Genomic DNA, 22,829 nt, shown 5'->3' on the forward strand with positions numbered 1-22,829 from the left:
CCCAATTCTCCCTCCCCCAGACTCAAAGGACAGCAGCCAAAGAGGGAGACCCCACCACTCTTGAAAGGACTGAAAGGGACATAGGGACACAGAGCTGGAAGAGACCCCAACAAGGGCCATCCAGTCCATCCCCTTCTTCTGCCCTGAAGGAATACATAGAGCCCTAGAGATGTAAGGGACCCTCAAGGGCCATCCAGTCCATGCCCTTCTTCTGCCATGCAGGAGTACATAGAGCCCTGGAGAGGGAAGGGACCCCCAAGGGCCATCCAGTCCATCCCCTTCTTCTGCCCTGAAGGAATACATAGAGCCCTGGAGAGGGAAGGGACCCCCAAGGGCCATCCAGTCCAGCCCCTTCTTCTGCCCTGAAGGAATACATAGAGCCCTGGAGAGGGAAGGGATCCTCAAGGGCCATCCAGTCCATCCCCTTCTTCTGCCCTGAAGGAATACATAGAGCCCTAGAGATGTAAGGGACCCTCAAGGGCCATCCAGTCCATGCCCTTCTTCTGCCATGCAGGAGTACATAGAGCCCTGGAGAGGGAAGGGACCCCCAAGGGCCATCCAGTCCATCCCCTTCTTCTGCCCTGAAGGAATACATAGAGCCCTGGAGAGGGAAGGGACCCCCAAGGGCCATCCAGTCCAGCCCCTTCTTCTGCCCTGAAGGAATACATAGAACCCTGGAGAGGGAAGGGACCCCCAAGGGCCATCCAGTCCAGCCCCTCCTTCTGCCCTGAAGGAATACATAGAGCCCTGGAGAGGGAAGGGACCCCCAAGGGCCATCCAGCCCAGCCCCTGCTTCTGCCCTGAAGGAATACATAGAGCCCTGGAGAGGGAAGGGACCCCCAAGGGCCATCCAGTCCATCCCCTTCTTCTGCCCTGAAGGAATACATAGAGCCCTAGAGATGTAAGGGACCCTCAAGGGCCATCCAGTCCATCCCCTTCTTCTGCCCTGAAGGAATACATAGAGCCCCGGAGAGGGAAGGGACCCTCAAGGGCCATCCAGTCCATCCCCTTCTTCTGCCCTGAAGGAATACATAGAGCCCTAGAGATGTAAGGGACCCTCAAGGGCCATCCAGTCCATGCCCTTCTTCTGCCATGCAGGAGTACATAGAGCCCTGGAGAGGGAAGGGACCCCCAAGGGCCATCCAGTCCATCCCCTTCTTCTGCCCTGAAGGAATACATAGAGCCCTGGAGAGGGAAGGGACCCCCAAGGGCCATCCAGTCCATCCCCTTCTTCTGCCCTGAAGGAATACATAGAGCCCTGGAGAGGGAAGGGACCCTCAAGGGCCATCCAGTCCATCCCCTTCTTCTGCCCTGAAGGAATACATAGAGCCCTAGAGATGTAAGGGACCCTCAAGGGCCATCCAGTCCATCCCCTTCTTCTGCCCTGAAGGAATACATAGAGCCCTAGTGATGTAAGGGACCCTCAAGGGCCATCCAGTCCATGCCCTTCTTCTGCCATGCAGGAGTACATAGAGCCCTGGAGAGGGAAGGGACCCCCAAGGGACATCCAGGCAATCACCTTCTTCTGCCCTGAAGGAATACATAGAGCCCTGGAGAGGGAAGGGACCCTCAAGGGCCATCCAGTCCATCCCCTTCTTCTGCCCTGAAGGAATACATAGAGCCCTAGAGATGTAAGGGACCCTCAAGGGCCATCCAGTCCATCCCCTTCTTCTGCCCTGAAGGAATACATAGAGCCCTAGTGATGTAAGGGACCCTCAAGGGCCATCCAGTCCATGCCCTTCTTCTGCCATGCAGGAGTACATAGAGCCCTGGAGAGGGAAGGGACCCCCAAGGGACATCCAGTCCATCCCCTTCTTCTGCCCTGAAGGAATACATAGAGCCCTGGAGAGGGAAGGGACCCTCAAGGGCCATCCAGTCCAGCCCCTTCTTCTGCCCTGAAGGAATACATAGAGCCCTGGAGAGGGAAGGGACCCTCAAGGGCCATCCAGTCCATCCCCTTCTTCTGCCCTGAAGGAATACATAGAGCCCTGGAGAGGGAAGGGACCCCCAAGGGCCATCCAGTCCAGCCCCTTCTTCTGCCCTGAAGGAATACATAGAGCCCTAGAGATGTAAGGGACCCTCAAGGGCCATCCAGTCCAGCCCCTTCTTCTGCCCTGAAGGAATACATAGAGCCCTGGAGATGGAAGGGACCCCCAAGGGCCATCCAGTCCAGCCCCTTCTTCTGCCCTGAAGGAATACATAGAGCCCTGGAGAGGGAAGGGACCCCCAAGGGCCATCCAGTCCAGCCCCTTCTTCTGCCCTGAAGGACTACATAGAACCCTGGAGAGGGAAGGGACCCCCAAGGGCCATCCAGTCCAGCCCCTCCTTCTGCCCTGAAGGAATACATAGAGCCCTGGAGAGGGAAGGGACCCCCAAGGGCCATCCAGCCCAGCCCCTGCTTCTGCCCTGAAGGAATACATAGAGCCCTGGAGAGGGAAGGGACCCCCAAGGGCCATCCAGTCCATCCCCTTCTTCTGCCCTGAAGGAATACATAGAGCCCTAGAGATGTAAGGGACCCTCAAGGGCCATTCAGTCCATGCCCTTCTTCTGCCATGCAGGAGTACATAGAGCCCTGGAGAGGGAAGGGACCCCCAAGGGACATCCAGTCCATCCCCTTCTTCTGCCCTGAAGGAATACATAGAGCCCTGGAGAGGGAAGGGACCCTCAAGGGCCATCCAGTCCATCCCCTTCTTCTGCCCTGAAGGAATACATAGAGCCCTAGAGATGTAAGGGACCCTCAAGGGCCATCCAGTCCATCCCCTTCTTCTGCCCTGAAGGAATACATAGAGCCCTGGAGAGGGAAGGGACCCTCAAGGGCCATCCAGTCCATCCCCTTCTTCTGCCCTGAAGGAATACATAGAGCCCTGGAGATGTAAGGGACCCTCAAGGGCCATCCAGTCCATGCCCTTCTTCTGCCATGCTGGAGTACATAGAGCCCTGGAGAGGGAAGGGACCCCCAAGGGCCATCCAGTCCATCCCCTTCTTCTGCCCTGAAGGAATACATAGAGCCCTGGAGAGGGAAGGGACCCTCAAGGGCCATCCAGTCCATGCCCTTCTTCTGCCATGCAGGAGTACATAGAGCCCTGGAGAGGGAAGGGACCCCCAAGGGCCATCCAGTCCATCCCCTTCTTCTGCCCTGAAGGAATACATAGAGCCCTAGAGATGTAAGGGACCCTCAAGGGCCATCCAGGCCATCCCCTTCTTCTGCCCTGAAGGAATACATAGAGCCCTGGAGAGGGAAGGGACCCTCAAGGGCCATCCAGTCCATCCCCTTCTTCTGCCCTGAAGGAATACATAGAGCCCTGGAGAGGGAAGGGACCCCCAAGGGCCATCCAGTCCATCCCCTTCTTCTGCCCTGAAGGAATACATAGAGCCCTAGAGATGTAAGGGACCCTCAAGGGCCATCCAGTCCATCCCCTTCTTCTGCCATGCAGGAGTACATAGAGCCCTGGAGAGGGAGGGTCCCCCAAGGGCCATCCAGTCCATCCCCTTCTTCTGCCCTGAAGGAATACATAGAGCCCTGGAGAGGGAAGGGACCCTCAAGGGCCATCCAGTCCATCCCCTTCTTCTGCCCTGAAGGAATACATAGAGCCCTAGAGATGTAAGGGACCCTCAAGGGCCATCCAGTCCATCCCCTTCTTCTGCCCTGAAGGAATACATAGAGCCCTAGTGATGTAAGGGACCCTCAAGGGCCATCCAGTCCATGCCCTTCTTCTGCCATGCAGGAGTACATAGAGCCCTGGAGAGGGAAGGGACCCCCAAGGGACATCCAGGCAATCCCCTTCTTCTGCCCTGAAGGAATACATAGAGCCCTGGAGAGGGAAGGGACCCTCAAGGGCCATCCAGTCCATCCCCTTCTTCTGCCCTGAAGGAATACATAGAGCCCTAGAGATGTAAGGGACCCTCAAGGGCCATCCAGTCCATCCCCTTCTTCTGCCCTGAAGGAATACATAGAGCCCTAGTGATGTAAGGGACCCTCAAGGGCCATCCAGTCCATGCCCTTCTTCTGCCATGCAGGAGTACATAGAGCCCTGGAGAGGGAAGGGACCCCCAAGGGCCATCCAGTCCATCCCCTTCTTCTGCCCTGAAGGAATACATAGAGCCCTGGAGAGGGAAGGGACCCTCAAGGGCCATCCAGTCCATCCCCTTCTTCTGCCCTGAAGGAATACATAGAGCCCTGGAGAGGGAAGGGACCCCCAAGGGCCATCCAGTCCAGCCCCTTCTTCTGCCCTGAAGGAATACATAGAGCCCTAGAGATGTAAGGGACCCTCAAGGGCCATCCAGTCCAGCCCCTTCTTCTGCCCTGAAGGAATACATAGAGCCCTGGAGATGGAAGGGACCCCCAAGGGCCATCCAGTCCAGCCCCTTCTTCTGCCCTGAAGGAATACATAGAGCCCTGGAGAGGGAAGGGACCCCCAAGGGCCATCCAGTCCAGCCCCTTCTTCTGCCCTGAAGGACTACATAGAACCCTGGAGAGGGAAGGGACCCCTAAGGGCCATCCAGTCCAGCCCCTCCTTCTGCCCTGAAGGAATACATAGAGCCCTGGAGATGGAAGGGACCCCCAAGGGCCATCCAGCCCAGCCCCTGCTTCTGCCCTGAAGGAATACATAGAGCCCTGGAGAGGGAAGGGACCCCCAAGGGCCATCCAGTCCATCCCCTTCTTCTGCCCTGAAGGAATACATAGAGCCCTAGAGATGTAAGGGACCCTCAAGGGCCATTCAGTCCATGCCCTTCTTCTGCCATGCAGGAGTACATAGAGCCCTGGAGAGGGAAGGGACCCCCAAGGGACATCCAGTCCATCCCCTTCTTCTGCCCTGAAGGAATACATAGAGCCCTGGAGAGGGAAGGGACCCTCAAGGGCCATCCAGTCCATCCCCTTCTTCTGCCCTGAAGGAATACATAGAGCCCTAGAGATGTAAGGGACCCTCAAGGGCCATCCAGTCCATCCCCTTCTTCTGCCCTGAAGGAATACATAGAGCCCTAGAGATGTAAGGAACCCTCAAGGGCCATCCAGTCCATGCCCTTCTTCTGCCATGCAGGAGTACATAGAGCCCTGGAGAGGGAAGGGACCCCCAAGGGCCATCCAGTCCATCCCCTTCTTCTGCCCTGAAGGAATACATAGAGCCCTGGAGAGGGAAGGGACCCTCAAGGGCCATCCAGTCCATCCCCTTCTTCTGCCCTGAAGGAATACATAGAGCCCTGGAGATGTAAGGGACCCTCAAGGGCCATCCAGTCCATGCCCTTCTTCTGCCATGCAGGAGTACATAGAGCCCTGGAGAGGGAAGGGACCCCCAAGGGCCATCCAGTCCATCCCCTTCTTCTGCCCTGAAGGAATACATAGAGCCCTGGAGAGGGAAGGGACCCTCAAGGGCCATCCAGTCCATGCCCTTCTTCTGCCATGCAGGAGTACATAGAGCCCTGGAGAGGGAAGGGACCCCCAAGGGCCATCCAGTCCATCCCCTTCTTCTGCCCTGAAGGAATACATAGAGCCCTAGAGATGTAAGGGACCCTCAAGGGCCATCCAGGCCATCCCCTTCTTCTGCCCTGAAGGAATACATAGAGCCCTGGAGAGGGAAGGGACCCTCAAGGGCCATCCAGTCCATCCCCTTCTTCTGCCCTGAAGGAATACATAGAGCCCTGGAGAGGGAAGGGACCCTCAAGGGCCATCCAGTCCATCCCCTTCTTCTGCCCTGAAGGAATACATAGAGCCCTAGAGATGTAAGGGACCCTCAAGGGCCATCCAGTCCATCCCCTTCTTCTGCCCTGAAGGAATACATACAGCCCTAGAGATGTAAGAGACCCTCAAGGGCCATCCAGTCCATCCCCTTCTTCTGCCATGCAGGAGTACATAGAGCCCTGGAGAGGGAAGGGACCCCCAAGGGCCATCCAGTCCAGCCCCTTCTTCTGCCCTAAAGGAATACATAGAGCCCTGGAGATGGAAGGGACCCCAAGGGCCATCCAGCCCAGCCCCTGCTTCTGCCCTGAAGGAATACATAGAGCCCTAGAGATGTAAGGGACCCTCAAGGGCCATCCAGTCCAGCCCCTTCTTCTGCCATGCAGGAGTACATAGACCCCTGGAGAGGGAAGGGACCCCCAAGGGCCATCCAGTCCATCCCCTTCTTCTGCCCTGAAGGAATACATAGAGCCCTAGAGATGTAAGGGACCCTCAAGGGCCATCCAGTCCATCCCCTTCTTCTGCCATGCAGGAGTACATAGAGCCCTGGAGAGGGAGGGTCCCCCAAGGGCCATCCAGTCCAGCCCCTTCTTCTGCCCTAAAGGAATACATAGAGCCCTGGAGATGGAAGGGACCCCCAAGGGCCATCCAGTCCAGCCCCTCCTTCTGCCCTGAAGGAATACATAGAGCCCTGGAGAGGGAAGGGACCCCCAAGGGCCATCCAGCCCAGCCCCTGCTTCTGCCCTGAAGGAATACATAGAGCCCTGGAGAGGGAAGGGACCCCCAAGGGCCATCCAGTCCATCCCCTTCTTCTGCCCTGAAGGAATACATAGAGCCCTGGAGATGGAAAGGACTCCCAAGGGCCATCGAGTCCAGCCCCTTCTTCTGCCCTGAAGGAATACATAGAGCCCTGGAGATGGAAAGGACTCCTAAGGGCCATCGAGTCCAGCCCCTTCTTCTGCCATGCTGGAATACATAGAACCCTGGAGATGGAAGGGACCCCCAAGGGTCATCCAATCCAGCCCCTTCTTCTGCCATGCAGGAATACATAGAGCTCTGGAGATGGAAGGGACTCCAAGGGTCATCCAGTCCAGCCCCCTTCAGCCATAAAAGAATCCAGAGGATCTTCAAGGTGTAAGATACTCAACATAGAATCCTACAGTTGGAAGAGACTTCAGGAAGGGCCTTGATCCAGTCCAACTCTCCTTCTGCCATGCAGGAACTCTGAATCAAAGCATCCCCTTTGGCCATCCAGCCTCTGTTTAAAGACCTCCAAGGAAGGGGACCCCACCAAAATCCAAGGGAACAATGTCTTCCCCAAACACCCCTTACTCTCAGGGTGTTCTTCCTAATGTTGAGCTGGAATTTCTTTTCATACATTGTTCCACATTCTATTCTCTGGAGCAGCAGAAAACAAGTTTGCTCCATCCTCAATATGACATCCCTTCAAATATTTAAACAGGGCTATCACCCTCTTAACCTTCTTTTTTCCAGGATAAACATCCCCAGCTCCCTCAGTCCTTCCTCATAGGGCTTCATGGTTTCCAGGCCCTTCACCATTTTAGTTGCCCTCCTTTGGACACAAGGCTCCAATTTCTCAATGTCCTTTTTGAATTGTGGTGCCCAGAACTGGACACATGATTATTTCAGGTGAGGCTTGACCAAAGCAGAATATAGTGGCTCTATTACTTCCCTTGATCCAGACACTATACTTTATTGATGCAGCCTAAAATCACATTGGTCTTTTTCGCTGCAGCATCACACTGTTGACTCATGTGAGGCCTGACCAAAGTAGGATAGAGGCACTATGACTTCACTTGATGTAGATGAAAATAGAAAGGGCTACTCTTTGGGAACCTTCGATGAAGCAGAGGTCAGGGGATGCTCCCAGGAGGGCGTCCGAAAGACCAGAATGACCCTCTTCCTAGACCCTCTGGTGCGTGCGTGTATATAATAAATTTAATAATAATAATTCTATTTATAGCCCACCTCCCAAAAAGATCGAGGCAGGTTACAACCCTAAAAATGCATCAATAACAAACTGGGGGTGTGTGTCTCTGTCCAAGGAGGTCCAGTTAAGCCGCCCCAGCTGACCCTTTGGCACAGGTCCGGTCATTCGGGCACAAAGTGTTGGAAAAGAGTAGTGGGATGATAGAGTCCTAGAGTTGGAAGAGACCCCATGAAAATCCTGATCCAGTCCAAATCCCATTTCCATGCAGGAACTCTCAGTCAAAGCGTGACAGATAGCCATCCAGCCTCTGCTGAATTTGGGATTTATAGATTAAGTGCAGCATCACCATCTTGGGATCCAATGGTAAATGTGAGTATGGATATAGAAAAGAACATTTATATTCTAGTAAATGAACAGGACACATGGGTAAAGTAAAAATAACACTTACTTTATTTGTAGAGGATACATATAGGATCGAGGAAACTAAGTTAATAGAGGGATCCCTATGGCTGGCCCCTATATGTGCAAGTCTGAAGGAAAAGCATCCTCAAAAGGAGGGTCTTGTGTCCATCTTGGAGCAAGGAAGGAAAGGAGAAGGGGACGCAGAACAAAAAGTCCTAAAGCTCTTAGCCTTCAGTCCAGGGGGTCACAGCCACACTGACCCAATGACCAGAGAGAAACACCAATGCCGCAATGGGGAAGGCAACCCCAGCTCCCTGACTCTATAGGGCCAAGCATTGATGCAGAGGAAGGCTGGGGACCATTGATCTGGTTCTAGGAGCTGGGTATGGGATTCACTTGGGGAAGGGGCTTTGGCAGAGAAGAGGCCTGGGGTCAAGGGTGACAGTTGGTCTGATGTAGTCCGGTCCAGAGGGCAGCAGCGGTGGTAACAATGGGGGAGAGCCCCCCTCCTCTCACTTGACCCTCAGGAAGGTGTTCTGGCCAACCCTAAAGGGGCAAAGATGGAAAGGGAGGGGGTCAGGTTTTTTTTGCAGGCTCACAACCATGGGGCCCAAACCCATGGGACCCCCTTCCCATAAGCTTCAAGGGGATCCGTTTTCACTCTCACACCCACAAGTACTCCCACCCATGATACTGACCATAGAGCACCCTGGAGAAACATTAGGGAATGCTTGCCCATAAGGAATCATTGGGGAATATTGGCCTATAGGGAATCATTGGGGAATACTGGCCCATAGGGAATCATTGGGGAATACTAACCCATAAGGAATCATTGGGAAATACTTGCCCATAGGGAAACATTGTGTAATACTGGCCCATAGAGAATCGTGGGAATTTAATCCCCACGATTCTCTATGGGCAAGCAATCTTCATGATCCTTTATGGCCAGATATTCCCCATGATTGCATATGGGCCAATATGGTTTCCCTATAGGCAAGTACTGCCCTTGGTTTTAGGACGTCTCACATTGTAGAAGTGGCTTTGCATATTCAACTTATGGGTCAGGGGTCTCACCGTGTGGCCTTCCAGTCTTCGGCATGGGAAGGGACCTTCTCCCGCAGGAGCCAGGACGTCTCAAGGGTCTCCTGGCCATCGGCACCCACGAAGCACTGACCCACGAAGACAGTGGTGGAGTCTGAAAGGCAGGAGAGAAAGAAAGAGGCCGCAGGGGTCAGCCAAGGGTTCAGCCAGAGGTCAGGTGGGTAGGGTTGGGGGATAGGAGGACCCCTCTGCTTTCATCAGCTTGGCTGGACTCTCTTAGCCATCCCCCAGGGATCTGTGCCCCCTAAGCCCCCTGGCTGTTGCCCACCTGAGAAGGTCCAGTGGACGGTGAAACCGAAGGTAGGCTGCCCTCCTGCTGCCGTGGCCGGGTGCTGGAGTCCGGTGATGACCGAAGCCTGGATGGGGTTCTGGGAGGAGGCCGACACTGCTGTCAGGTAGGACCCTGAGAAGGCTCCCTTTGCGTCCGGCCCAGAGATGGACATCCGAGAGCCCAGATCGTTCACCCAGACCCCTGCCAAGACACACTGCAGGGAGAGAGAGAGAGAGAAAGTGGCCAGGTCCACAGACCTAGGGGACACTCCAGCCAGGACTTACTAGAAGAAATGACAGTAGTTACCCATAGAGAAGCCATACTTGCCCCAATGATTCCCTATGGGCCAGTATTCCCAATGATTTCCTATGAGCCAGTCTTCCCCATTGATTCCATATGGGCCAGTATTAAATAAAATATATAAAATAAAATTTTATTTTTATACCGCTATTCCAACAATCACAGCAAGAATAAAAACAGTTAAAACATTACAACTCCACATCCCCAGCAGTATTACAAAAAACAATAATAACAATAACAGCCAAAAACAACCCGTACAAATGGCTGTGTAGAATGGAATACAACAAACACATTGTGAAGGGGAAGAACATAACAACAAGGCTCACGGGGGGGGGAAAGCCTGGCGGAATAAGTAGGTCTTCAGGTTCTTCTTGAAGACATCAAGGGAGGTAGAAGTACGGAGCTCATTGGGGAGGGAGTTCCAGAGCTGTGGGGCTGCAACAGAAAAGGCTCTCCGAGATGATACATATTGAGCATCTGGAACTCCTAAAAGATGTTTCCCACCCGACCTGAGAGTGCGGGGCGGACTATGTGGGGAGAGGCGGTCCTCCAAGTATCCTGGGCCCAAGCCATTTAGGGCTTTATAGGTAATAACCAACACCTTGTATTCGGCCCAGAAGCGAATAGGCAGCCAATGGAGATCTTTTAGAACAGGTGTTATATGGCTGGCCCTGGAACATCCAGTAACCAGCCTAGCAGCCATATTCTGCACTAATTGAAGCTTCCGGGTTTGGTACAAGGGTTGCCCCATGTAAAGCACATTACAGAAATCCAATCGAGAGGTTACCAGGGCATGTACCACGGTTTCAAGGTCCCCCCGGCCCAGGAAGGGACGCAGCTGGCGTATCAGCCGAAGCTGATAACAAGTGCTCTTGACCATCGCATCCACCTGAGAGCTAAGGAGAAGCGACGAGTTCAGGAGCACCCCCAGACTGCGAACAGAGTCCTTCACGGGGAGCGTGACCCCATTCAGGACAGGTGGACAAATTTCCTTCCCTGGGCCAGGAGAGCCTATCACCAGTACTTCCGTTTTCTCTGGATTCAGGCTGAGTCTGTTTTCCCTCATCCAGCCCATTACCGACTCCAAGCAGGCATTAAGAGGTGAGATGCCATCCCTGGTCACTGCATCAGTCGGAGACACAGAGAAAGATATTTGGGTGTCATCAGCGTACTGATAACACCGTGCCCCGTGTCTCCGGATGATCTCTCCCAGCGGTTTCATGTAAATGTTGAATAGCATGGGGGACAAGATCGCTCCCTGAGGGACCCCAGATGTAAGGGCCCTCCTATCAGAGCGACAGTCCCCCAGCTGCACCATCTGGAATCAACCCGAGAGGTAGGATCGGAACCACTGGAGCACAGTGCCCCCGATTCCCAACTCCCTCAGGAGATACAGAAGGATACCATGGTCGATGGTATCGAAGGCCGCTGAGATGTCCAAGAGCACTAACAGGGACATGCTACCCCTGTCCATGCTCAGACGGAGATCATCAACTAAGGCGACCATGGCAGTCTCAACTCCGTAGCCCGCCCGGAAGCTGGTTTGAAATGGGTCCAGATAATCCGTCTCATCCAAGATCCCCTGAAGCTGAAAGGAACTGCCCTCTTGATCACCTTCCCTAAAAATGGCAGCAGTGAGACAGGCCAAAGGTTGTTCCGAATTAGGGGGTCAAGGGAGGGCTTTTTCATTAAAGGTTTTACTATGGCTGTCTTCAAGGCTGATGGAAACTGCCCATCCCTGAAGGATGTATTAATAATACAGTGTAACATGTCGATTACAACCGTTTGCCCTTGAGCTGTCAGCCATGAGGGGCAGGGATCGAGAGAGCAAGTTGTCTTCCTAACGCTTCGAAGAATCTTGTCTGCATCCTCGGTACAAACAGACTCAGTGATCCAGTTGAACTCCCGAGCCGCACCAGTTGGACTATGGCTGGCCTCAAAGGGGATGTTGAGGTCCCCCAGGACAAGAAGCCTGGGAGACTCCAGCACCAGTTCCGAGACCAGCTGTGTCAGATCGGTCAGGGAGTCTGTTAGTGCATGGGGTGGCCGGTAGACTAACAAAATCCCCAGACTGTCCCTGGCCTTCAGGGTCAGGTAAATGCACTCAATGTAATTCATCTGACGCAAATGGTTCCTGGTCAAGGAAAGAGTGTTCTTATGGATCAAGGCAACACCCCCCCCCCCCCGCCCACCTAACCTGCAGTGGTCCTTAACTGAGAACCCAGCTGGGAAGGCCTGAGCCCACACCGCTTCACTTTCAGACCCAAGCCAGGTCTCAGTAATGCATGCCAGGTCACAACCCTTTTCCTCCAACAGATCATACAAGATATGGGTCTTGTTCCTTACAGACCTGGCATTGCATAGGAGCAGAGACAGGGTTTGTGATACAGTTGGACTGACCCACAGATCTCTTTGGCTAGGAGAGAGGATGGAGGGAGGGATAGGTATTACGCATCGATCCTGCCTTCCTTTCCAATACAATTCCACTCTCCTACCACTATATCTCCCCCTGCCCCACACTACTCTAACAGGAGCTCCATACAAAACAGGACAATCCACGATCCCCTCGCCCAACTGTCCATCATCCATGGCCCAATGATCTCCACACAACAATGTGACGAGGCTGCAGCAGAAGAAGACAACCCTACATGTCATTCCTCTGCTGCGCACACAGCCACTCAGGACCTGCCCCAAACCCTCCTGCGATGGTGCGCAGGTACACAGGTGCACAGCTGCAAACAGAGTCCGTAGGCTGCCAAGTCCCAGGACAAATGCGCACCTGCGCTGGTCTCTCGCTGCCCAAGGAGCAGCCCGGCAACAGCAACAAACAGCGGCGTCCCTCAGGGCCTTGGAGGGGGCAGGACGAGGAGGTTTGCCCACAGGTAGGCTTTATGGCGTGCCGCTGCCATCGACAATGATTTCCCCAATGATTTCCTATGGGCCAGTCTTCCCCACTTATTCCCTATGGGCCAGTCTTCCCCATTGATTCCCTATCAGGGCCAATATTCCCCAATGATTCCCTATGGGCCAGTCTTCCCCAATGATTCCCTATGGGCCAATATTCCCCAATGATTCCCTATGGGCCAGTCTTCCCCAATGATTCCCTATGGGCCAATCTTCCCCAATGATTCCGTATGGGCCAATATTCCCGAATGATTCCCTATGGGCCAGTCTTCCCCAATGATTCCCTATGGGCCAGTCTTCCCCAATGATTCCCTATGGGCCAGTATTCCCCAAGGCTTACCTTCTGGGGGGCTTGGGTCCCTTCGGTGTCCAAGGGTCGAGGGCTGCCTGGGGAGAGCCTCAGGAGGAGGATGACCAGAAGGAATGGGGCAGAGACCCTCCGGAGGGCCCCCAAAATCAGTGCCATCAGCATCTGGAATTCCTCTCCTTCTCCTTCTAGTCCCGAGAGGCAGCGGTCCCTCTTTTATGCTCCTCCGGACCCAGTGGCGCAATCCATGGGGCTGGCCCTTCTTCTCCTCCCCCCCCCCAGGAGTTTCCCAATGGGGAGGGAGGGGGGCACCAGGGGCCCGATCCGGATCCTGGGAGACTCTCTTTGTTGGGGGGGGGGCTGTTGTGAGTCAGTGATGTGGGGAGGGGGCCCTCTTGGACTGAAGACTGAGGCCCCCACCCCTAATACAGACCCCTCTCTCTAAGTCCTGGTTGGGGGGGGCAGGGGGACCCTCTGGCTGGGTGGGTAGCTAGGCCATTGGGGAGGTGGGGGGCAAAGGGGGTCCTTGGTCAGCCCCATATGTCCTGGCAGCTGCACCATTTGGGCAGGAGTAGGGCTTGGCTGCCCCCCATCTTTCTCTCTCTCCTGCGACCCCTTCCCCTTCCATTTGAAGAGTGGACTCACTGGGGTGGAGTGGGGGCCCCTTGAGTTTCTGCCCCCTTATTTCCTCCCCACTGAGCAAGGGGGGGGGGGGGCTGGGAAGCTGCTTTGGACCCCTGGAATCATATCTCTTGGGGGGTCCCAAAAGGATGTCCAGACCACCCCCAAAAGGGATGGGCCCCCTTTAGTGGCCACCTGAGTCACCTTCCTTAGGGGGGTCCTCGGGGTCACAGTCACCTCCCCTTAGTCCCTGAGGTTCCCAGCTGGAATCAAAGACCACTACCCCCAGTTTTCCCGCAGCCCTCCTGGACACGTGTTCCTCCTCCCTGGACACGTGTTTGTGTGAATGCAGGAAGAGGGCGTGTTCCCTGTTTCGCAAGTGGGGCTGCCCCACATCCGCCTTCCCGTCAAAGCTTTTGGGGAAGTGCTTTGACAGGAAGAAGAGCCGCCCTGAGACTTGGCTGAACTCCCAAAGGACCAGCTGGGCAGCCCAAGCTCCAGCCCTGCAAGGTTGGCTCCAGTCCCAGCAAAACAAGCCCAGGGCCAGCTGCAGCCTGGCCTTGGAGGGCGGGACGTGGGGCAGGTAAAGGGGGCAAGGTGACCGGGGCCAGAGATCTGCAAGGGGTCTTCCACCGGCACAACGGGGGGGGGGGGTGTCTCTAGGTCAAAAGATCCTGGGATTGGCACCCCCCAAGTCCCCCCCCCCCCATGATTCCCTATGGGCCAGTATTCCCCAATGATTCCCAATGGGCCGGTATTCTTTTTGATTGTGAGTTCCTGCATGGCAGAAGGGGGGGTTGCACTGGATGGCCTTTGGGAGAGAGAGTGGGGTGAAGGAGGTCTGCCCTTCCCAACACAGAAGGCCAGGAAAGCCAAGACCAGTCCCCAGAAACTTAAGAACACCTGTTGGACCCCAAAATTCGCCTGTTAATGGAATTTGGGACTTTGGCTCCCAGAATCCCAGGCTCTTGGCCATCATAGCTGAGGCTTCTGGGAGCTGTAGTCCACAATTCCATAAAGGGCACACAGTTTGGGTACCACTGACTTGGAGGGATGCCACTTTTGGGTTTCGCAGCTTCGCACGCTGACACCTTCTAGGAAGCCAGATGCATGTCTATGGTAATTTACTTCCTTCACTAACACCTCCATTTTCTTGTTCTTTGCGCACACTCTCCTTCGTTCTTCTGCCAAGAAGCATGTCCTTTTAGGATGCTGATTAATCCTTTTCTACCTCTTCTATCCTCAGCATGAACCCAAGAAGGGCCCTGATCCAGACCAAGCTCCTTCTTCTGCCATGCAGGAACTCTCAGTCGAAGCATCCCCTTTTTGACAGATGGCCATCCAGCCTCTGCTTAATTTGGGGTTTATAGATTAAGGGCAACAGCAGCAGCATCTTGGGATCCAATGGGAAATGTGTGTATGGCTATATAAATGAACCTTTACTTTCTGGTAAGGTAAAAATCAGACAGAGGGGGTGTTCCCACTTGGCAGATAAAACGGATTATATTGGCGCGATTCTGATTCGGATTATGTTTCGGGAATAATTTGAATTTTTCCCATCGTTTCCGTTACGAAAAGGGGCAAATTACCTCGATTCATTTAGACCCCGTTTTCGTTCCCATTTATTTTAAATGGCTTTATTTTAAAGCGGATTAACTTGCTCCCCGTTCCCATTTGTGTCGGCAAGCCGTGTCGGCAATCAAGCGCCTAGGCTTCAGACGTCACAAGTCTTGGGGTTTTTTTGGGGGGGGGCAGCCAATGAAAATGGTCTGCATCCGAGGCTCTTCCGTTGTGTTTCTCCAGACAAGAAGGACCCTTATTCGTCCTCTTCTGTGTCTCCCCATATTAACTGCCATGACTCAGTGCTAGGGAATCCTGGGAATGGTAGTTCATTATGGCACCAGCACTCTCTGCAGAGGAGGATCAATGTCTCTCAAACACAACCGTTCCCATAATTCCTTAGTACTGAGCCAGGGAAGGTTAAGGGGTCTCAAACGGTGTTATTTCTACACTGGGTTTGGAACTAGAGATGAGTCCTTGTTCGTTGTTACTTTATAATTTACTTTAGATACACACACACACACAAATATACATTCATATTCATATATATACATGCGTGCAAACACACACACAAATATGTATGTGTGTATATACCTATGTTTGTGTGTGTATATATATATATATATATATATATATGCATGTGTGTGTGAGTATTCATATATAAACATATGCATGTGTATATATATATATCTATATATATATATAGATATAGATATAGATATAGATATAGATATAGTGTGTGCGTGTTTGCCAAATTGGATCAAGGAGGAGAAGGCAGTGGGGTTCAGTGGGGAGAGACTCTTTGGGGCAGAGAGAAGAGAAGGCGATCCCCCCCTCAGATCCCTGGGCTTCCAATCTCTCTTGTGTCTTCCCATAGTTCCTCTGGAAGGAGCCTCCTTTCCCCCAAATCCCTTTGCCTGTCCCATTGCTCCCTGGGCTGTCTGGGGGGCGATAATACAGCCATGTACTGCAAAGCCCATCTGCTGCTCAGGCATCCAGGCTCTCCTGTGTCTTCCCATAGTTCCTCTGGAAGGAGCCTCCATTCCCCCAAATCCCTTTGCCTGCCCCATTGCTCCCTGGGCTGTCTGGGGGGCGATCAAACAGGCATGTACTGCAAAGCCCATCTGTGTCTTCCCACAGTTCCTCTGGAAGGAGCCTCCATTCCCCCAAATCCCTTTGCCTGTCCCATTGCTCCCTGGGCTGTCTGGGGGGCGATCAAACAGGCATGTACTGCAAAGCCCATCTGTGTCTTCCCACAGTTCCTCTGGAAGGAGCCTCCATTCCCCCAAATCCCTTTGCCTGTCCCATTGCTCCCTGGGCTGTCTGGGGGGCGACCAAGCAGCCATGTACTGCAAAGCCCATCTGTGTCTCCCCATAGTTCCTCTGGAAGGAGCCTCCATTCCCCCAAATCCCTTTGCCTGCCCCATTGCTCCCTGGGCTGTCTGGGGGGCGATAATGCAGCCATGTACTGCAAAGCCCATCTGCTGCTCAGGCATCCAGGCTCTCCTGTGTCTTCCCATAGTTCCTCTGGAAGGAGCCTCCATTCCCCCAAATCCCTTTGCCTGCCCCATTGCTCCCTGGGCTGTCTGGGGGGCGATCAAACAGGCATGTACTGCAAAGCCCATCTGTGTCTTCCCCTAGTTCCTCTGGGAAAGAGAGAAGGAGCCTCCATCCCCCCAAATCCCTTTGCCTGCCCCATTGCTCCCTGGGCTGTCTGGGGGGCGACCAAGCAGGCATGTACTGCAAAGCCCATCTGTGTCTTCCCCTAGTTCCTCTGGGAAAGAGAGAAGGAGCCTCCATTCCCCCAAATCCCTTTGCCTGCCCCATTGCTCCCTGGGCTGTCTGGGGGCCGATAATGCAGCCATGTACTGCAAAGCCCATCTGTGTCTTCCCCTAGTTCCTCTGGGAAAGAGAGAAGGAGCCTCCATTCCCCCAAATCCCTTTGCCTGCCCCATTGCTCCCTGGGCTGTCTGGGGGGCGACCAAGCAGGCATGTACTGCAAAGCCCATCTGTGTCTTCCCATAGTTCCTCTGGAAGGAGCCTCCATTCCCCCAAATCCCTTTGCCTGCCCCATTGCTCCCTGGGCTGTCTGGGGGGCGACCAAGCAGCCATGTACTGCAAAGCCCATCTGTGTCTTGCCCTAGTTCCTCTGGAAGGAGCCTCCATTCCCCCAAATCCCTTTGCCTGCCCCATTGCTCCCTGGGCTGTCTGGGGGGGCGATCAAGCAGGCATGTACTGCAAAGCCCATCTGTGTCTCCCCATAGTTACTCTGGAAGGAGCCTCCATTCCCCCAAATCCCTTTGCCTGCCCCATTGCTCCCTGAGCTGTCTGGGGGGCGACCAAGCAGCCATGTACTGCAAAGCCCATCTGTGTCTTCCCCTAGTTCCTCTGGGAAAGAGAGAAGGAGCCTCCATCCCCCCAAATCCCTTTGCCTGCCCCATTGCTCCCTGGGCTGTCTGGGGGGCGACCAAGCAGCCATGTACTGCAAAGCCCATCTGTGTCTTCCCCTAGTTCCTCTGGGAAAGAGAGAAGGAGCCTCCTTTCCCCCAAATCCCTTTGCCTGCCCCATTGCTCCCTGGGCTGTCTGGGGGGCGATAATACAGCCATGTACTGCAAAGCCCATCTGCTGCTCAGGCATCCAGGCTCTCCTGTGTCTTCCCATAGTTCCTCTGGAAGGAGCCTCCATTCCCCCAAATCCCTTTGCCTGCCCCATTGCTCCCTGGGCTGTCTGGGGGGCGATAATACAGCCATGTACTGCAAAGCCCATCTGTGTCTTCCCACAGTTCCTCTGGAAGGAGCCTCCATCCCCCCAAATCCCTTTGCCTGCCCCATTGCTCCCTGGGCTGTCTGGGGGGCGACCAAGCAGGTATGTACTGCAAAGCCCATCTGCTGCTCAGGCATCCAGGCTCTCCTGTGTCTTCCCATAGTTCCTCTGGAAGGAGCCTCCATCCCCCCAAATCCCTTTGCCTGCCCCATTGCTCCCTGGGCTGTCTGGGGGGCGATCAAGCAGCCATGTACTGCAAAGCCCATCTGTGTCTTCCCACAGTTCCTCTGGAAGGAGCCTCCATTCCCCCAAATCCCTTTGCCTGCCCCATTGCTCCCTGGGCTGTCTGGGGGGCGATCAAGCAGCCATGTACTGCAAAGCCCATCTGTGTCTTCCCACAGTTCCTCTGGAAGGAGCCTCCATCCCCCCAAATCCCTTTGCCTGCCCCATTGCTCCCTGGGCTGTCTGGGGGGCGATCAAGCAGCCATGTACTGCAAAGCCCATCTGTGTCTTCCCACAGTTCCTCTGGAAGGAGCCTCCATTCCCCCAAATCCCTTTGCCTGCCCCATTGCTCCCTGGGCTGTCTGGGGGGCGAACAAGCAGGTATGTACTGCAAAGCCCATCTGTGTCTTCCCATAGTTCCTCTGGAAGGAGCCTCCATTCCCCCAAATCCCTTTGCCTGCCCCATTGCTCCCTGGGCTGTCTGGGGGGCGACCAAGCAGGTATGTACTGCAAAGCCCATCTGTGTCTTCCCATAGTTCCTCTGGAAGGAGCCTCCTTTCCCCCAAATCCCTTTGCCTGCCCCATTGCTCCCTGGGCTGTCTGGGGGGCGATCAAGCAGCCATGTACTGCAAAGCCCATCTGTGTCTTCCCACAGTTCCTCTGGAAGGAGCCTCCATTCCCCCAAATCCCTTTGCCTGCCCCATTGCTCCCTGGGCTGTCTGGGGGGCGACCAAGCAGCCATGTACTGCAAAGCCCATCTGTGTCTTCCCCTAGTTCCTCTGGGAAAGAGAGAAGGAGCCTCCATCCCCCCAAATCCCTTTGCCTGCCCCATTGCTCCCTGGGCTGTCTGGGGGGCGACCAAGCAGGCATGTACTGCAAAGCCCATCTGCTGCTCAGGCATCCAGGCTCTCCTGTGTCTTCCCATAGTTCCTCTGGAAGGAGCTTCCATTCCCCCAAATCCCTTTGCCTGCCCCATTGCTCCCTGGGCTGTCTGGGGGGCGACCAAGCAGGCATGTACTGCAAAGCCCATCTGTGTCTTCCCCTAGTTCCTCTGGGAAAGAGAGAAGGAGCCTCCTTTCCCCCAAATCCCTTTGCCTGCCCCATTGCTCCCTGGGCTGTCTGGGGGGCGATAATACAGCCATGTACTGCAAAGCCCATCTGTGTCTTCCCACAGTTCCTCTGGAAGGAGCCTCCATCCCCCCAAATCCCTTTGCCTGCCCCATTGCTCCCTGGGCTGTCTGGGGGGCGACCAAGCAGGTATGTACTGCAAAGCCCATCTGCTGCTCAGGCATCCAGGCTCTCCTGTGTCTTCCCATAGTTCCTCTGGAAGGAGCCTCCATCCCCCCAAATCCCTTTGCCTGCCCCATTGCTCCCTGGGCTGTCTGGGGGGCGACCAAGCAGGCATGTACTGCAAAGCCCATCTGTGTCTTCCCCTAGTTCCTCTGGGAAAGAGAGAAGGAGCCTCCATTCCCCCAAATCCCTTTGCCTGCCCCATTGCTCCCTGGGCTGTCTGGGGGGCGATCAAGCAGGCATGTACTGCAAAGCCCATCTGTGTCTTCCCATAGTTCCTCTGGAAGGAGCCTCCTTTCCCCCAAATCCCTTTGCCTGCCCCATTGCTCCCTGGGCTGTCTGGGGGGCGATCAAGCAGCCATGTACTGCAAAGCCCATCTGTGTCTTCCCACAGTTCCTCTGGAAGGAGCCTCCATTCCCCCAAATCCCTTTGCCTGCCCCATTGCTCCCTGGGCTGTCTGGGGGGCGACCAAGCAGGTATGTACTGCAAAGCCCATCTGTGTCTTCCCATAGTTCCTCTGGAAGGAGCCTCCATTCCCCCAAATCCCTTTGCCTGCCCCATTGCTCCCTGGGCTGTCTGGGGGGCGACCAAGCAGGTATGTACTGCAAAGCCCATCTGTGTCTTCCCATAGTTCCTCTGGAAGGAGCCTCCTTTCCCCAAAATCCCTTTGCCTGCCCCATTGCTCCCTGGGCTGTCTGGGGGGCGACCAAGCAGGCATGTACTGCAAAGCCCATCTGTGTCTTCCCATAGTTCCTCTGGAAGGAGCCTCCATTCCCCCAAATCCCTTTGCCTGCCCCATTGCTCCCTGGGCTGTCTGGGGGGCGACCAAGCAGGTATGTACTGCAAAGCCCATCTGTGTCTTCCCATAGTTCCTCTGGAAGGAGCCTCCTTTCCCCCAAATCCCTTTGCCTGCCCCATTGCTCCCTGGGCTGTCTGGGGGGCGACCAAGCAGGCATGTACTGCAAAGCCCATCTGTGTCTTCGCCTAGTTCCTCTGGGAAAGAGAGAAGGAGCCTCCATCCTCCCAAATCCCTTTGCCTGCCCCATTGCTCCCTGGGCTGTCTGGGGGGCGACCAAGCAGGCATGTACTGCAAAGCCCATCTGTGTCTTCCCATAGTTCCTCTGGAAGGAGCCTCCATTCCCCCAAATCCCTTTGCCTGCCCCATTGCTCCCTGGGCTGTCTGGGTGGCGACCAAGCAGGTATGTACTGCAAAGCCCATCTGTGTCTTCCCATAGTTCCTCTGGAAGGAGCCTCCATTCCCCCAAATCCCTTTGCCTGCCCCATTGCTCCCTGGGCTGTCTGGGGGGCGACCAAGCAGGTATGTACTGCAAAGCCCATCTGTGTCTTCCCATAGTTCCTCTGGAAGGAGCCTCCATTCCCCCAAATCCCTTTGCCTGCCCCATTGCTCCCTGGGCTGTCTGGGGGGCGACCAAGCAGGCATGTACTGCAAAGCCCATCTGCTGCTCAGGCGCTCAGGCAGAGGCGAGAAAAGCACAGTTTAAAATGGTGTTCAATGGCTCTCCTCCCACTTCAGTCTATGAATGAGGAGCAGAGGGGAAAGGCCATTATGCGAATGGAAGGAAATGGTGCTGGCGATGCAGAAAGAGACCAAGGAGGGTGACAGCCCCAGGCCAGCCCCTTGAGCGCTGCTCTTCCCATCTCCAGGTTCCCGAATCAGACACCCTTTCGTTCCCATTCGGATACCGCAAATCGGACCCCGGGAGCAAAAACAATCCGCTTTAAAACCTACTGTTTTTTTTAAAACCGCTTTATAGGCATATAATCCGGATTATTTGAGATAATCCAATTCAGATTCGAATCTCTATGATTCAGGGGCAATGCAAGTCGAATTCGGGCTTGAGTGGAAACGATACCCCCTAAATTTGCATCATGATCCGCTTTATAGGCGAATGGGAACATCCCCTTACTTTATTGGTACCCAGGATCCATACAGGATCAAAGAGAGTAAGCTATACTGAGGCAGAGAGATACCTATAGCTGGCCCCTATGGGTCCAAGACAGAAGGAAAAGCATCCTCAAAAGAAGGGCCTTCTTCTGTCCATCTTGGAGCAAGGAAGGAAAGGAATAGGGGACCCAAAGTGTCCTAAAGCTCTTAGCCTTCAGTCGAGGAGGTCACAGTCACACTGACCCAATGACCAGAGGGAAAAACCAATGCTGCAATGGGGAAGGCCGCCCCAGCCCCTGTCTATGGGCACAAGAGGATCGGGACCCATTGATGTGGTTCAATGAACCGGGTGACAAGAAGTGTGTTGGGGGGTCCCTTGGAGAAGGGGCGTCGGCAGAAGAGGGGTCCCTTTTGGGCCTGAGTCCCACTTTGGAAGAGGAAGGTCAGCAGTAGAGGTCTGGGGCCAGAGGCGATGGTCAGTCTGGTGTGGTCAGTCTGGTCTGGAGGGCAGCAGCAGCAGAGGAGAGCCCCCTCCGCTGTCCTCTCACTTGACCCTCAGGAAGGTGCTGTGGCCGACCCTGTTGGGGGGAGAGATGTCTAGGTCCTCCAGTGCAACTCTGTGATCAACTTTAACTAAAAGTTGCACTGAAAGACCATTTGTAGCTACTCCAGTGCCATTCTATGGTCAGTGTATGTTGGACATTGACCACAGAGTTGCACTGGAGGACCTAGAGATTCCTAGAGAGGACACTCTACTAGGCCTTTGTAGCTACTCCAGTGCCATTCTATGGTCAGTGTATGTTGGACATTGACCACAGAGTTGCACTGGAGGACCTAGAGATTCCTAGAGAGGACACTCTACTAGGCCTTTGTAGCTACTCCAGTGCCATTCTATGGTCAGTGTCTGTTGGACATTGACCACAGAGTTGCACTGGAGGACCTAGAGATTCCTAGAGAGGACACTCTACTAGGCCTTTGTAGCTACTCCAGTGCCATTCTATGGTCAGTGTCTGTTGGACATTGACCACAGAGTTGCACTGGAGGACCTAGAGATTCCTAGAGAGCTGTCCTCTCAGGTAAAAACAGTGCTTTTGTTATTTGCGGTTTTTCCATATCCACAGGGGTCTTGTTCCCCTAACCCTAGCGAAAATGGAGGGACAACTGTACTTCTATTGATGTATAGAATCGCATTGGCCTTTTTGACTGCCGCATCGCACTGTTGACTCATGTTCAACTTGTGGTCTACTTGGACTCCCAGATCCCTTTCACATGTAGTTTCATTCAGCCAGGTCTCCCCCATAATCCTATATCTAGCATTTCATTTTTCTGCCCTAAGTGCAGAACCTTACATTTCTCTGTTGAATTTCATTTTGTTAGCTTTGGCCCAGCTTTCTAGTCTATTCAGGTTATTTTGAATGTCTATTCAGATCATCTTGTCAGGGATGATGGGAGTTGTAGCTCTTCACCTCTGGCTCGAACTCACCACCTTGTTATGCACTGGCGCTGACCAGTTTTGGCCAGTGGTTAAAGCTTTGCTTCAAAAGCAGCAGAGTTA

General features: G+C 54.4%; 1 protein-coding gene across 1 annotated transcript; it reads right to left on the minus strand.

Moving 5' to 3' along the window:
• Positions 1–8,052: 8,052 nt before the first annotated feature.
• LOC149324304 (avidin-related protein 4/5-like) lies at positions 8,053–13,822 on the minus strand. Its single transcript, XM_089498738.1, has 4 exons — positions 12,944–13,822; positions 9,397–9,613; positions 9,102–9,222; positions 8,053–8,573 (listed from the first exon to the last, which is right to left on the minus strand). The coding sequence occupies exons 1-4, from the start codon at positions 13,073–13,075 to the stop codon at positions 8,540–8,542; spliced, it is 504 nt and encodes a 167-aa protein (XP_089354864.1). The 5' UTR covers positions 13,076–13,822; the 3' UTR covers positions 8,053–8,539.
• Between the last annotated feature and the right edge of the window lie 9,007 nt (positions 13,823–22,829).

The sequence above is a fragment of the Sceloporus occidentalis genome, unplaced genomic scaffold (assembly GCF_023333645.1).
Source record: "Sceloporus occidentalis isolate IW3139 unplaced genomic scaffold, rSceOcc1.0.p SCAF_1, whole genome shotgun sequence".
Lineage (NCBI taxonomy): Eukaryota > Metazoa > Chordata > Lepidosauria > Squamata > Phrynosomatidae > Sceloporus > Sceloporus occidentalis.

Coding starts and splice junctions, on each gene's coding strand:
- LOC149324304 (XM_089498738.1), bottom strand. CDS start 13,075: ATGCTGATGGCACTGATTTTGGGGGCCCTCCGGAGGGTCTCTGCCCCA. Junction 9,223..9,396: donor CGTCCACTGGACCTTCTCAG/GTGGGCAACAGC, acceptor CCTGCCTTTCAG/ACTCCACCACTGTCTTCGTG. Junction 8,574..9,101: donor GAAGACTGGAAGGCCACACG/GTGAGACCCCTG, acceptor TTGCCCCTTTAG/GGTTGGCCAGAACACCTTCC.